General features: G+C 38.1%; 1 protein-coding gene across 3 annotated transcripts in view; it reads left to right on the top strand.

Moving 5' to 3' along the window:
* LOC121520462 (partitioning defective 3 homolog) overlaps positions 1 to 16,313 on the top strand; it is a 443,160-nt gene that overhangs the window by 327,234 nt on the left and 99,613 nt on the right. For all 3 annotated transcript variants that reach the window (XM_041803924.1, XM_041803923.1, XM_041803922.1), the window contains one exon: positions 2,695 to 2,823. In XM_041803924.1, the coding sequence (XP_041659858.1) occupies positions 2,695 to 2,823 (129 nt within the window). The remainder of the gene's footprint in view (positions 1 to 2,694; positions 2,824 to 16,313) is intronic.

Here is a 16,313-nt window from a genome sequence, read left to right as displayed (position 1 = left end):
CATGCATGTCATTCCCCATTCTCTCCCTGCGTTGCCTGTCTTTCTGCATCATATCAATAAAAGCCAAGGAAACCACAACAAATAATCATAAACGGTGAAAAGTTTTATTTCTGTTATTGGTTGTTAGAAAAACTTCACACAGTCTGACAGATCACTGGCTCATGTTGATAGAAAACCACATCCAGCGGTAGCTATCCAATATCTGTGATGCATATTTTTGAGAGATCATGGCAGAGTATGAAAGGCGAGATGCTGAACATCTGGGCAGCATCTGTGAACCACATTCACTCCAGTTGTGTTTTCTGTTCTTGGTTCACATGGAGCCGAGGCCGTGCAGGATGTGTTCTGCTACGGCACTGTTTCCGCTGGGCTTTAGTGGACTGGGCCAGTACGATGGTGCAGGACAGCCATTTTGTTAGTGAGGAATATTTAGACAAGGTAATTCTGCTCAGATAGGACATACTAGGCATATTTTGTTTGGACAAGCCATTTTCAAGATGAAAATTGGCAGAAATAAGAGAGGATGTGTTTAATGGTTTGGAAAACCCAACAAAGCTCTGGATAGTTGAAAGAAAAGTTGTTCAGCATCAAATTGAGTCCAGAATGACTGTGATTTTTGCCATTCTTTGTAGTTTTAGTCTGTCATTTCTTTGATTTCACGGTCCTTTTTGTTGCTCACAATACTGTATGTTCCTCCAGTTTTCTTTCAGCTTCCATCTCACCTTTATTCCCGCTCTCAGATTTGTTTTTTGTTTTTTTTCTCTTTTGTTTGTGTTTCTTCCACACCTACACCCACACCACAGGGTTCTCTATGTTGTTCTTTCTGTTTCTGTGTTTCTCTCATTGATTTTACCTTACTTCTCCTGTTTTCAATTCTCTTTCTTCTGTATTGTTTTTCATGCTCATGTTCGCAGCGCTCCAATCTCAGCTTGCCTTTATTTTCTAGCTCTTATCGGGCAATTTATACTTTTCCTCTTTCATTTGTAAACAAGCACATACAACCTTAAGGGTTTTTATATATATTTTATCTGCTTTTGATCTGCAGAATTTCTTTCTCTCTTTGCTTTCTTTCTCTGTTTTCACCTTATTATCTCCCTCTTGCACAGAAACACCAAACTCTCAAGGTTGTCTTTGCATTCATCACTTTAGTTCTCCATCTTAATGTTTCATTCATTACGCCTCTTTTTGCCCAAGTTCTTTATTTTTTGTCTCATTCTCCACCGTCTGTCTCTTTCATTACACATGCACACACCTCTCTGGTTTCTCCCAGCGTTGTCTCTTTAGAACTCGTAGATATTCTCTGTGGACCAATTTCCCTGTGAATAATCATGGAGGTTCATTGTAGAAGCGAGTGCTGTGCCAAAGTCATTTCTTCAACAGGCTGCAGCTTTGTACTGAGTCAATCAAGCTGAAATATCTCAGCAATAGCTCCTATTTCGTTAAGCGTAACTCCCTCCCTATGAATATAATTACCGTGATGGGCCGCGTCTATACGCCACCTGCTTTAAACGAGCTGAATGGGGTTTGAACTTGTGGAAAGTACTTTTCAGATGGTTTGTTTGAGGGCCTGATCGACTGTTAAGCTGTACCTGCGGGCTGTTTCCCTGATCACTGAAAACTGACATTTTCACTCAGATCACTTCACTTTAAGTTACTTTTAAGGCTCTGGAGGGCAGTGTTAGTGGAGAGAACTATCATAAATATGAAGAGAATACATACTGAGTCAAGTTGCACTAAGATGTCTATATTAATTACAAACCAGAATGTCAAAAAAGTTGGGATGTTGTGTAGAATGGAGTCAGTGATATGCAAACAGTTTCTTGAACTACTGTATATCAATTAAATACAACTCATAGACAAGATATTTAATGCTCAGACTGGTAACTCTACTGTTTTTTCTGGATAGATGCATGAATTCTGAATTTGATTCCTGCAGCATGTTCCAAAAAAGTTGGGACAGGAGCATGTTTACTCATTTGTCACACTATGTAGACGTCTAAGGAATGGAGATACTGATTGTTGAATTATTAAAGTGGATTTTTTCCCACATTCTTACTAGATGTACATCTTACACTGTCATGTCTTTTACTTGATAATGTGCCATATGTTTCCAATGGAAGAAAGGTAGGCACTGCCCCCATTTATTTTGAAGCCATGCTGTTGTAACTCATCTCTTGGCATTGTCTCTGAAATAAGCAGGGATGTCCCTGAAAACAGGGCCTGTGCACTTCTCAGTATTAATGCTGCTTTCACAGATGTGCAAGTTACCCATGCCACAGGCACTAATACACCCCCACACCATCAGAGATGCTTCCTTTCAAATTTTGAGTTGACATCAATCTGGATGGTCCTTTTTTTTTGGCCCAGAGGACTCAGTGGACAAATACAGACAAACAACCAGGAATGCTGACACCACAGCCAATTTAGAGTCACCAGTTTACCTAAGAAGCATGATTTTGGTCTGTTGGATTTGGTCCCTGTGACCCTGGAGGTCATCTTTTGTTACTATTTTAATTTGATTGAGAGCCCTCTGGTGGCAGAATTTTCCATTTTTAAACTGTTAAATATTGTTAAAAGTGTCTTTGAATTGACCCGGGACCTTCAGCCTTTCAGCTGATGACTGATATTTTCACACTACAACATTTCCTTTAAATGTTGTACAAGATATTGACCGTGCCTTTCTATATTTTCTAGGTTTGGAAAGCATCGAAAGGATGAGCGGCCGGGGGAAAAGATGGACCGTAAAGGCTCCAGCAAGTGGAGGCAGGAGGAGACGCAGGCTTCAGATGAAGAGACAATGAAGATGAGGATGGAGCAGGAGAGGTATGCCATGTTGTTGTACTTGTTAAATGCTGTCAGATTCTTTATAAATATTCTCACTGTAAAAGGATCCGGCATCAGAGAATGAAAAACGGTCATAACTACAGCTCCTCTGAGCTGTGTGAGTCATAGAGAGTCCAGTGAATGTAATAATTTATTTTCAGTAGGGATCAATCACAACATTTAAAAGCCAAAACAACAAAGCGTGCTCAGAGAAAGCCTTGATCATAGTTACAAAGTGCATAGCCAAATTAAAGCCTTTGGGTCGCCTCCGCTCCTTTGCTTTACTGACGCTCTTTAAAGCTGCTTGAAGTTAAAATGCACAAGGATGCAAAATTAATTTAGCTGTGGCTTTAAGTGTCTTATGCAGTTTTCTGCTTTTAATTTTTCTGTATTTCAGCAACATCTGTTTGAGATTTTTTTTAAATTTTCCTAATACATTATGAGGGAAATCAAATGAATAAAGTTTGTGGCCAATGTGATTGGTAGTAAAATGGTCCATTTGATCTCAAATCTAGTTTTAAACTCAAGGAACCACGACTGCCATCTACTATGAACCAGTTAGTGGCATCAAACTTTTCAGCCTGAAATACCCACGAAATAAAGGTGCCAGAGGCCAGGGACCCCCACTGTACCTGAAGGTGGTTGAACACAGCCATGCATGTTCAAAAATAGGCATGTGCACACAAGGCCGCCCATAAGGGCGAGTGCTTTCCCCAGCAAAACTGGGGACCGATGGAGGTCGGCAAAATCATGATCCATTGTAAAGTTTGGCTGTGATATCCATACTCATGTTTACCCGAGTAATAGCCACTGTTGTCAAAGCAACAAATATCTTTTTTTATTCAATGTGCTGTAACATAAAGCCTTCTTAAAAACAATAAATGGGCTTAAATGAAGGTGGAATAGGATTAAAAATGGCAAAAATGGCTTTAAAGTGGCAACAGTTGGTGAAAATTTGTTAAAATGAGTCAAAATTGGTGTTAAGTGGCAATTGGTGGATAAATTAATTCAAATTAAATTTTTTTTTGCTAATTTTATTATCATAAAGTGGTTAAAATATACAATTTGAAAGATTTTTTAAATATATGTTTTTTACTAAGGCATCTGGCAACCCCTTTTCAGTGTCTCACAACCCCAAGGTGGCCCCGTCCCCCATGTTGAGAACCACTGGCATAGGTTGGCCATGGTTACTGTCAGTACGGGCCCAAGGACAATCCTGTCATGTGACTGCAGGATCTGGGGATTGAACCTCCAAATTTGTTTGAGAGATCCCACCCCAAAAGTATGTTGACAGAACTCTACAAAAAGAAAATTTACTTCAGCAGCACCATGGCTTTACAGATTTTGCCTCCACTATTGAGCAACAGAGTAATCCCAATAAAAGATTAGTTGGAAACCAGCGGTCTTGGAGTTCCAGACCACCAAGCATTTTCAATCTTGCAACAATCAGACTTAAAGAATTCCCTCTCTGACAGTTTATTGACCCAACAAAATGGAAATGTTCGATGCTGTAAATAAACCCTTCAGTGCAACAATACTATGTAAATTGTTTAATAAATCAAGGTTTTGTGTCTTTAAAAATGAGTAGAAATTGAGAAAAGCAATAAATTCTGATTTTTTACCTCTGATCGGTTGAGTGCCTTAAACCAAACAGCCCCCAGTGAGTAAGTCTCTCTCCCTCTGCCTCCCTCTTTCTCTCTCCTCACCAAACTAAATGTCAGTCGGGCAGTGTGCCAGTATTTTGGGGCTGCGGTTTGTAAATGCCAAGGCCATTACTGCCTCGCCAGCTAATTAATTCCCCTGCTCTTGGTGTAGGGGCAGGAGTCATTACTCCCTGCAGTTGCTTGTTATCAAAATTTAGTTTGTAATTCTTTCTTTACGCCTGCAGAGCAGATAGTCCCATAATATGGTAATAGCCAAGTCTTTATTTTTAATTGGCATGAGGTTAACGCAAATGCCACGTCAGAGGATTCAGTTGTTGTACTGGGTATCGGAGTAGTCCCTTTGTATGTTAATCCAATCCCGTAGATTGACTGTTATTCTTGTGCTCAAATGTCAGAGTCGTGTGTGTTTATAACCGTGATAAAGTTTGAAATATGCTGAACCTCTGCAGTCCATTGAGGACTGTTTTGTATAATACAGGTAGCAGTTTTACCTTTATCTCAGTCAATGAACATCTTTATAGTAGGAGACTGACTCACAATGTAGTGTGGAAGCTGTTTTTGTAGTATGTACCTCTAACATCTTTGACTGTTCTTTGGCTTTCTATCATGGAAATGTCTGTATCCTACAGGGTGAAAATCTCTGCTCTATGAAACTTATGAATATATATAAAAGCATACTTATTTCCCTTCTGTCATAGGGAAAATGAAAGTAGGATATGATTTTGACATATAAAGCAGTTCATTAAGATTATTTTGCCTTCAGCAGAAGTAGATGAAGTTGATTTGAAGGCCCTCGAAAGAAAAATCACACCAAATTTTTTAAACTTTATGTGACAGGTTGCATTGCCTCTGCTTCTTATGAAATAGACTGAAAAAGAAGATGAGAAGAAGACCAGAATAAAGCAGCTTTCTTTTGCTTTCAGCATTACTTGATGCAGAAAATTATATGTAATGTTTCCGTAGTAGAAGTAGAAACATATGGAACTGTGTGATACTGTGTGATGATACGACACAGTAGGATATAATATGTTACGTTACTTTGCATTATGGTATGCTACAATGCAATACGATATGATACAGTATAGAACTAAACAACAGAATACACAAAGATGCAGTACAATTCAAAACAATAACATACACAACAAAACCATACAGTATAAAACAATATTAAATGATACGATGCCAAAATAAACCAACAATAAGACACTATACAATACAAAACAATACAGTACAATATGATACAAAACAATGAGATGCAATACATGTTATGTGACAATATGATTCAAGTCAGTATGAAACAATACAATAAGGATACTATACAAAATGATTTAAGATACAAAAAGGTACTCTCCAGTACGATACTAACTAATAAAAGACTTTGTGATACAGCATGAAACAATACAAAATGTCACGGAACAATAAGATGCGATATGATACAGTATAATACATTACCAAACAATACGATATGAAATGAAAGGAAATTAAGCATAAGATACTTTACAATAACATACAACACTACTGAAAAAGATGTGGTACGTTATGATACAAAATGATTTCAAAACAATCCAATATGAAACAATTTACACTACAATACAAAACAGTACTAAATTTAGTGATAAAATTAGTGCTGTCAATTGATTAGAAAAATGAATCAAGTTAATCACATCACTAAACTGAGATTAATCAGGATTAATCACAGCATTTCTTTAATTCTAGTAATTTTCAGATTTTTAAATGTTTTTATTATCAAATGTTTATTTTCATTATTTTAACTTTATGTACAGCACTTTGAAAGTGCTTTTTACAAAAAAATTATTATTATTATTATTATTATTATTATTATTATTTTCTATAAATTAAAATGTAAAATACTACCGTTTACTTGCATTTTTGTTTAAGATAAATTCATTCAGTATGGTGTTTAAACGAAGTAATGTTAAACAAACTAGAGCTCTTAAACTGATTTTTGTTTTTTTGAAATCACAGACTCTTAATTCATTGAGCAATAATATTTACAGACTGCAAACGCAGAAGACAAACACATCAGGTAAAAAATAACTTCTGCAGGACTAAAATTAAAATACATTTCAAAACTAAACTTAGTTTTTGTCAGTTTTAGTCATCACAGGTTTATCTTTATTAGTTTTAGTCTAGTTTTTGTCAATAAAAGGCTGTCGATGAATAGTTTTAGTCCGCGAAATTAACACTGTACCATACTATACCATACCATACCATGCCATACCATACCATGCCATACCATGCCATACCATACCATGCCATACCATTTGATACACTTTCTTGTCCCTAGGGGTAAATTTATCTTGGCCCATAATAATAGACTTCGATTAATAAAACAATGTTAACAGAAATCCACATGTAAACAGAAGGGCACATACCAATGCAACAAGACAAATACAACACACTGTATCCTACACATTATTGCAGATCCAGTTTTATATTCTGGCTGTTTAGCCTTTGCAAAAAGTCTTGTGTTCTTTATTTATTCTTATATTCCAAAAATATGTGATTTTGTAGCTTGTAGAGAGCACAGGGGCAAGTAGAGCTAAGGGAAATCAAGTAAAATTGGTGTTTTAGAACAAAGCTCTTCCAAAAACAGTAGGTCCACTTTGGCCCACATAGCACGTACCCTGGGATTATCTTTTAGAAGCACTTAGGTCAATGCATTAATTATTTTGCTCAGTGTTTGGTATTTGACTCACTCTAACCAAGTGTACCTCCTCCCTAAGCACCTGAAAAGCACAAGCATGCCTCTCATTTGTATTTAACCACTGGCTGAGATACTCTGATATCGACAGGGAAATCCCGCTGAGGGTGTGGAAGTCTGTGGTTGCCTCTGTGTTAAACAGTGATCCAGTAAGTTGTGTTTCACCAAGCAGCTCTCCCAAGGTTCAGCCTTGAGCTTCGACACCTCGCTGCAGAGCGCCTATTGATTGGCCACTGCCAGAGGCTACGGTTAATCCAGCTGTGATTGACTGGATGGATGGATTTCCTTGCAGGTTTAAGTCTCAGCTCTCCAGCCACCAGCCAGGCAAACAAATCAAGACAGACAGTTTGGAAGGTAAACTGATGATTGCTGAGGAAAATGTCTTTTAAATAAAATCGCAAACCTTCACGTACAGAGATGATTGGTCAAATAATTGCAATGCAGTTGCAAAAGAGCCCTCTTTGTACCTAAGAATGACCAAAATGTTGCTCTAGTTAATTGCATCCAAAGTGCTTTAGAGCTATTTGGCCCCTAATCCTTAAAAATTCCCCAATATCCAATCTTAAAAATTCAAATAGACTCTGAGCAGCCATCCTATCCTGCTGGACCTTCTCCTTTCATGTACTTCCCGCCTTTCACCCTGGTCTATCAGTTGTGTCAGCATTACCGCCAAGAGGAAGGTTCATTACACAGTGGGTACAATAGCCCATAATGGACCATTGTTCTGGCTTGATGTGGTAGAAAGGTCACTCGTCAAACACATTTCTTCGACCATAATGTCCCATCCAGCCATTTCTATACCCTTTTATCAGCTGTCGCTCCCTCTCTGTCTGCTCAGCTCAACCTCTGACTCTCCTCCTACCTTCCTCATTTGCTTTTTTGTGTTCTACCCTTCACGCTGAGAGGGTTTTCATCTTTCATCAAGGTTAGCTGTTGGAAAGAAAACAGGAGTTTCCTTTGACAAATATTTTGGGACTGAAAGGATAATGATCAGGCCAAGTGTGGTTTTCCTTCCTGTCCCATTTCAATCAGCAGAGTTGTAGTCGGACAATTGTGTGTTTCTTGAACATTGCTTTTTAAATGCTTGTCATGTTGACAGAGATAAAGGATTAGATTTTGTCTTAAGGGAATTCACAGTTAAAACAATCACTCCTTGTAGGCTCTAATAACTGAGTCATTGTGTGGAGGATGTCTGCCCTACCATTACCACTCATTATGGATCCCAGTGGCCGTCCAGTTTAAACCATTAAGAAAAGAATTAATAACATGAAAAAGGAACTGAAGGGTGTGCTATTTCATCAGGGAAAACATCACCACTATCCCTTCTAACTCTGTTTCAATGAGCATGGAAGCACCAGAAATCCAGCCTTAGGGGAAAATAGTGGACTGAGCCTTTATTTGTTATGTCACTAAGACTGTCAGTGAGATTTACCAACTTTTTAAAGCTCTTCTAAACTGCCTGACACTTGTTTGAGTCCAGTTGAGCTATTTACAGTTGAAAAACTGACTGTGCTTGGTGAACTTTTTAACAGGTGAAGTTTTATAGTTTGTAAAACACTTCAAGGAGGCTGAATGAAGATAAGATGAAGGGAATTATTTATAGATGCTTCCAAAATCAGCATACAAAGAAAATCTCTGTTATTTTTACCTTTTTTCTTCTCTCTTTTAAACTCTCAGCCAAGGTTGAGGATACCTTTCAAAAATTAATCTAGGTTGTTTTTTTCTTCTTTGTTTTAAGAAAAATCTCAGCATTTTGCTTTCCATCCAGCGTCTAGGTAAGAATCTTTGCTCTACTAAAATGTCACTAAAACAGTTTCCATGGTTTTATTCATATATTTATTATAAGGGACAGTGCACATTAATGACCATGGGTAGGTAAATGTGCCAGATTGTAGCCATTGGCTGATTTTTGTCTGTGGTCCCTGGCAGGTTGATGGTATACGTTCAAAAGTGTGCATCAAGCATGTGCAGAAAGAAAATAAAAAAATACATAAAATAAGACAACACATGGAGATCAAACAACATTACCAGTACAGAGACAGAGAGTACAAAGACTCATGTATAACAATACAGAATGTTGGCTTTAGGACTTTGCTCCAGGCATAAAGTGCCCATTACTGTGAAGTGTATAAGGTGTTTAAGTGCATTTTACAGATGGTAAAGGGCTGAAGTGCCAATGTATTGCGCATGATTATGAATGTGCTTAGGAAGATTGCACACTTGCCCCTGGCCTGTGTGTTTAAAATGTTGATATGATTGCACATAGCCCTATTGCACATGCAGATGTGTTTATGCATGTATAATTGCACAAGGAATAAAATTCCAACGTGTATAATATTGCACAAAAGATGCATACATATTTAGATTTAGACATTTGATGAGGTTAAGCATTATTAAACAAATAAGTTTGTTGAATTTGTTGTCTACTTATATTGTAGTTAGAAGGGAAGATTCCCCCATTGATAAGGAACAATCTTTATTGGCAACGTTTCTTTAAAAAGATGAGATAAGATATGGTAATGCAACACAACGCAACACAATGTAGCGTAATGTAACGTCAAATGACATAACATAATGTAGCGTAATGTAACGCACATGATGTAATGTAATATAGCGAAATGTAACATCACATGACATGACATAATGTAGCGTAATCTAACATAACATGATGAAATGTAATGTAACGTATTATAATGTAACGTATTGTAATGTAATGTAACATAATGTCACGTCATGTCACGTAACATTTTGTTCATCCCCAGCAGGGAAACTGTACACTGCAGCAACACAACACAGGAGAAATGTGGTAAAAAAGACAATAGAAATGAACAACATAAATGAACAAAAGCTAATAAGGAATTTAAAAATAAGGGACAGTAAGTATAATTAACATTCTTTGCAGGAAATAGCAATTAAAGTGACACGTTTTTGTGTGAAGTGACATGGTACAGTTGTTGGCAGTAAATTATGTACAGAACAGTAAGATGACATGAACATGAGGTAGTGCAGAATAAGTCCAATAGAATGGGACGTTATATGAGCAGTATGGAAGAGCAAGGTTATAAGAAATACAAGATATACACTAAACAGCGTAGTTTGGTTTTGTAGTATGAATATTAATATTAATATTAAGGTTAAGGTACAAACTATAATAGAGTGTAATATAATATAACATTATATATGCAATTTTCATGGCACACATTGTGTTGGATTAACTGTAAGCAATGCTTCTAGTCACTGATCACCAAAATCCACCTCTTTGTTTGTCACTCCAGTCTAAGAGTTGACAAATTATTAGCCGGATGTATTAGTGTAGGGTCTTTCTCTCTGGCACTGTTTTCACTCTCCATAGTCTGCTTAATTTTTCACCTGTAACATCTGATTAGCTCGACATCATGAGAGTAGAAGCCATTTACATCTTTAGTAGTTTGTGATGGAGAAGTTTACTTTTTTGACTTATAATGGTATATTTATGTGCTATCATGTTAAACCAACTTTGAAATTACTGAACTTAGCAATGGCATGTTTGTATTGTGGATGCATATCGGTTCTAATCTGGAATATTCTAATATTGGTTATCGGTCTTATAAACTACTAAAGTAATGGCTTTTGGTTTGAGCCCTGAAAAACTGATACAGGTTGACCCCACTCCAGTAGTAATTATATAGGGTGATTGGCTTGCAAGCTAATAAATAGATAATATAGGTAGTAGCTAATTAGCTGCTTAACCTATTGGTCTTAAGTGTTTTTTCTATTAGTTGTCATTAGTCTGCATTTTTATGTCTGCTTTACTTTTAGCTTTTATGTCTGTGGTTTGTCTTCCATGTCCATGTGTGTGCCATTCCTTAAAAGCTGAAGGGACAAGGACTGCAAATTAGCCATGGCTAGAAAGTCTTTGATAAATTACATTGGTTGCACTGTAAGTAAATGCAACAATGCTTATGTATTGCCCCTGACAAATAAACTGATATTAACAGGTCTGGATTAGTAATCTGGTTGGCCAGATTGCCCTCGGAGGCAGATATGGTAGTCCTGCTAATCCCTGGCTCACAGAGAAGAGGCAGCAGCCCTTCTGTTGTTCATTATAATGACAGTGTACCGGCCCAATCACGGCTCCTAAAGGTCTGTTTACACCCCTCCCCATTCTGCTCCAGCTTAGAAAGTCAAACTTGTATTGCTCCTTGGATTTTTTTTGTCCTTTTTTCCAGTTTAAAAAAGTCAGTAAAAGCATTTTGTTGACTCATTAAGGATGACTTTTGTGCTCCTTTTATCAGGTTATGCTACCAGCTGTTGGAGGTCTCAGAGCACTACAGAGCTAAGTAGACAGACCAACCACTAAAGCAGGTGCAATAGAATAAAATATAATTGGTTCCAGTGTTGATCTATTGAAACTTTGTGACATTTTATAGCCTGAAAAATCAGATTGAGAGAAGAAATGCCTCAGAGTGATGGATGATGAATATAATGCAAGTCGTATCTGTGCACTCAAACATACTTCTTTTCTGACTGAGCCTTTCTGACTCCATATACGTAAGTTGTCCTTTTTGCATGTTATTCAAGGCTTCAGCTCTTAAGAACAGAGATCGTATCCTTTCTCACACACAACTGATTCACAGCTACATCCTTCCTCTCTCAGACACCAGCCCCCGATGACCCCGTCCCCTTGCCTTGTTATGGAAGGGGGGAGGTCGGGGGGCTACGTAGAGAAGCCCAGGCGCTGGATTGGTATGTCTGGCCTTATCTTATCAGCCACTGCGCTTGTGTATACAATCAGTTTCTGCTCCCACTTCTGCTGCTGCTGCTGCTTTCTCTGATGGAAAACACTGTTTTTCCTCTGGGTTTAAAGATAGATCCCTCAAGGGCCCTGCTTCCTTCTGCGCTATTAGATAATTGCTGAGTCCACAAATGGTACAAAAGCGGCTTTCAAGTCCACGCGCTTTCATGAGAAATTGTGTAGGTTGTTTGGGAAAGTACACATTTTACTAAAGAGATTGTTAGGCCTTTCCAGACTCAACAGGGCTCTGTGAAAACTTTCAACTTCCCTACCAGCCTCATTTTAAGTCACTATTTCTCCTTTTTTTTCTGCCTAACCTTCAATGGGGAGCCTTCCTTGTTAGACTTATTGTTTCATTATGCACAGCATGCAAATTTTTCTGGAGGAAGCATTTCAGATTTCAGCCTGCTGAGTGTTCAGTGAAGTTGCACCCCCTACCTCGTCACCACCGCGGCTGTCCCATTCTCTTTCCCGCTGCCATTAAAAAGGGGCCTGGAGAAAAGAGAGCAGTATGATAATTGGTAGTTGTAAAGCTCTGATAATTGGCAAGGCTCTAATTATGGGGCCGCACGATAGGTAGTCCCCCTGCTGTACAAAATGGTGTTGCCAGTTATTCACAAGATAATGGCCTGGAGAGAAAGAGTGTTGGAGTTTTCCAGTGAGATGTGAGACAGAGAGGTGTCAGAGGTGCGTGTTTGAGACGCAGAGAGAGAGAGAAACATGGCAGCTATACATTAGCAGCACTCTGTGAATACAAAGTGCATCCTTTGTGTGAGCTGCTGTGGAGGCGGGGGACTATTATGTATTGTTTATGGTATTATTCATAGAGAGGAAAAAACATAAATAATACACTCCTCCTATTCACTCTTGTCTGTAATGGAGAGTTAAAAAGGCACTATAAACAATCACTTGCAGATGTTGCAGCCGTTCGTCTGGTGTTATGTTAATGTGACACCGGAGATTTACTGAGTCTCTCCGCTACACAGAGGATATATATACTTCAAGGTTGCAGCTACATACATGATTTACATGACAAAGTGTAAGACACTGTGGTTTTTTGTTCCCATGGAGCACTTTAACCATGGAGTTCAGCTTCATACAGTCATGAATATGTTTTTTTGCTGTATAATAGAAAACTTAGAGATGCACTGATCCAACTTTTTCAGCCCTAAATCAATCTGATACCTGGGCTTTTGGATTAGCCCCGCCTCCTTCACTCACCTGGGCAAACAATCAGCACACTGCCTAAATTATGATAATGGTTTTCAGGTGGGTTGACCTTAAATATGACCTTTCACTACAGTTAACGCTGATGTCTGATTGTCAAAGCACAAAATACTCAGGAGAGAAAATGGTAAGATAAGCGACTGTTACAAACCTAAAGTTAGCCTTAACATTAGCAGGGTATGTGATGTCATAATATATAAGGTTATAAGAGGTATGGCTATTAATAAAGACCCAATGACCTGCTGTAATACAATTTAATCAAACAAACATTTTTCAGTGTCTCTTCTCTCCTGCATCGACACAGCGCTGCATTCAGGTCTTCCACAGTGCAGTAGGTCTTCTTCTGTCTCAGAGCCATTTACATGTTACACAGCATCCCAGCTTTTTTGGAGTTGGGGTTGCATACACTTTTCACTTTGCTATCAAGTCCATTTTATTCTTATAGCATGTTTAAAACTACCGGATTGACCAAAGTGCTTTCCAAGAACCCCCAAATAACCCTGCTGATTAAACATGTTAACTGTTATTTGTACTCCTAGATGCTGTATTTGGCTGTACTCTTCAACCTGAATACAAGCTCTTGTCCAGTTGAGTGTGGCTTCTTACTTGCTGTGATCCTCTGAGCAGCTAAATAAGAACCCCTCTGTGCTCTTTCTAAGGTTGTGGTCAGGTTCGCCATTCGTGTTTTCTGGTTGATGTACAGTTGAAACCAGAAGTTTACATACACTATATAAAAAGGCACATAAAATTTTTTCTCAGCGTCTAACGTTAAATCAGATTAAACCTTCCTGTTTTTGGTCAGTTGGGATTACCAAAATTATTTCTATTTGCTAAATGCCAGAATAATGAGAGAGATGATTTTTTAGACATTTTTTTTATTATTTTCTTGAGAGTCAGAAGTTTACATACACTAAGATTACTATGCCTTTAAACAATTTGGGAAAGCCCAGATGATGATGTCATGTCTTTGGAAGCCTCTGATAGGTTTATTGACAACATTTGAGTTAATCAGAGGCACACCTGTGGATGTATTTTAAGGCACACCTGAAACACACTGCTTCTTTGTGTAACATCATGGGAAAATCAAAAGAAATCAGCCAAGATATCAGGAAGAGAATTGTGGACTTGCACAAGTCTGGTTCATCCTTGGGTGCAATTTCCAGATGCCTGAAGGTGCCACGTTCATCTGTTCAAACAATTATACGCAAGTATAAACACCATGGAAATGTCCAGCCATCATACCGCTCAGGAAGGAGACGGGTTCTGTGTCCCAGAGATGAACATGCTTTGGTCTGAAAAGTGCATCTCAACCCAAGAACAAAAGCAAAAGACCTTGTGAAGATGCTGGCTGAAGCTGGTAAGAGTGTGTCATTATCAACAGTCAAACGAGTCCTGTACCGACATGGGCTGAAAGGCCACTCTCCCAGGAAGAAGCCATTACTCCAAAAGAAACATATAAAAGCCAGATTACAGTTTGCAAATGCACACAGGGACAAAGACCGTAATTTTTGGAGACATGTTCTGTAGTCTGACGAAAATAAAATTGAACTTTTTGGCCATAATGACCATCGTTACATTTGGAGAAAAAAGGGGGAAGCTTGCAAGCCTGAGAACACCATCCCAACTGTGAAACATGGGGGTGGCAGCATCATGTTGTGGGGTTGTTTTGCTGCAGGAGGGACTGGTGCACTTCACAAAATAGATGGCATCATGAGGAAAGAACATTATGTGGAAATACTGAAGCAACATCTCAAGACATCAGCCAGGATGTTAAAGCTTGGGCACAAATGGGTTTTCCAAACGGACAATGACCCTAAGCATACTGCCAAACTGGTTACAAAGTGGCTTAAGGATAACAAAGTCAGTGTTTTGGAGAGGCCATCACAAAGCCCTGATCTCAATCGCATTGAAAATTTATGGGCAGAGCTGAAAAGGCATGTGTGAGCAAGGCGGCACAAAAACTTGCCTCAGTTACACCAGTTCTGCCAGGAGGAATGGGCCAAAATTCCTGCGAACTATTGTGAGAAGCTTGTGGAAGCATATCCAAAACATTTGCCCCAAGTCATACAGTTTAAAGGCAATGCTACCAAATACCAATGAAATGTATGTAAACTTCTGACTCTCAAGAAAATAATAAAAAATTGTCTAAAAAATGGTCTCTCTCATTATTCTGGCATTTAGCAAATAGAAATAATTTTGGTAATCCAAATTGACCAAAAACAGGAAAAGTTTAATCTGATTTAATATTAGACGGTGAGAAAAAAAAGTTTATGCGCCTTTTTATACAGTGTATGTAAACTTCTGGTTTCAACTGTATTTCTCACCTTTTGTCTAAAAAAAAAATATTTTGTTTTGTCCTTAAACTCTGCGTGCTTTGTAATCAGATGACTCTTTAGTTTGGCAGGCTTCATGGCTTCATTTGCAAACACATGAAGACACCTAACACATTTTGCTTCTTCTGTTTCTGTTCTCAATAAAACCAAACTGGAGACACATGTTTTCTCAGACCAGCTGGTTTGGGCCTGACATGACTTGATGGGGTGGAGGCACTTAAATATTTTTCCATTGTTGCTAGCTGCACACTAAAAGGCGCCCTGAGCAAAGTGACTGATGCGTGACGAGTGATAGATTTATGTGATATCTCTGATCATATCTGAGTCTTTATTGGCCCAAAGCTGAATTATGTAGGAGTCATTGTTTTAGCATGGTTGTTTTATGGCACTATTTGTATTTATTTGCTTTTAAATGAAATGGCATCACTATATTAATATATTCTAAATTATTTTGTGGACCCCCAGGTGTCCCAGGACCCAGGTTTAAGAACCACTGACCTAGACAATCAATCTAGAAAATCAATTAAAATAGAATATCTAAAATAGTACTAAGTGAAGTAGTAAAATCTAGAAATCTGTTTGGATAAATCAATCTCATTTTCAAATGAAAGCCAATGATAAGTGAAGAGCTTTCAACAGGGATTTGGAGATATTTAAGTTGCTGCACAAGGAACTTTACATTGAATTAATTTGACATTTGTAAACTAGGTTTTTAATTTGGCATTGATGTATTAAATCAATAATGACTAATGCATACAGATTAACTA

Source organism: Cheilinus undulatus, linkage group 13, assembly GCF_018320785.1.
Source record: "Cheilinus undulatus linkage group 13, ASM1832078v1, whole genome shotgun sequence".
Taxonomy (NCBI): Eukaryota; Metazoa; Chordata; class Actinopteri; order Labriformes; family Labridae; genus Cheilinus; species Cheilinus undulatus.
This window is presented reverse-complemented; position numbering and strand designations above follow the sequence as displayed.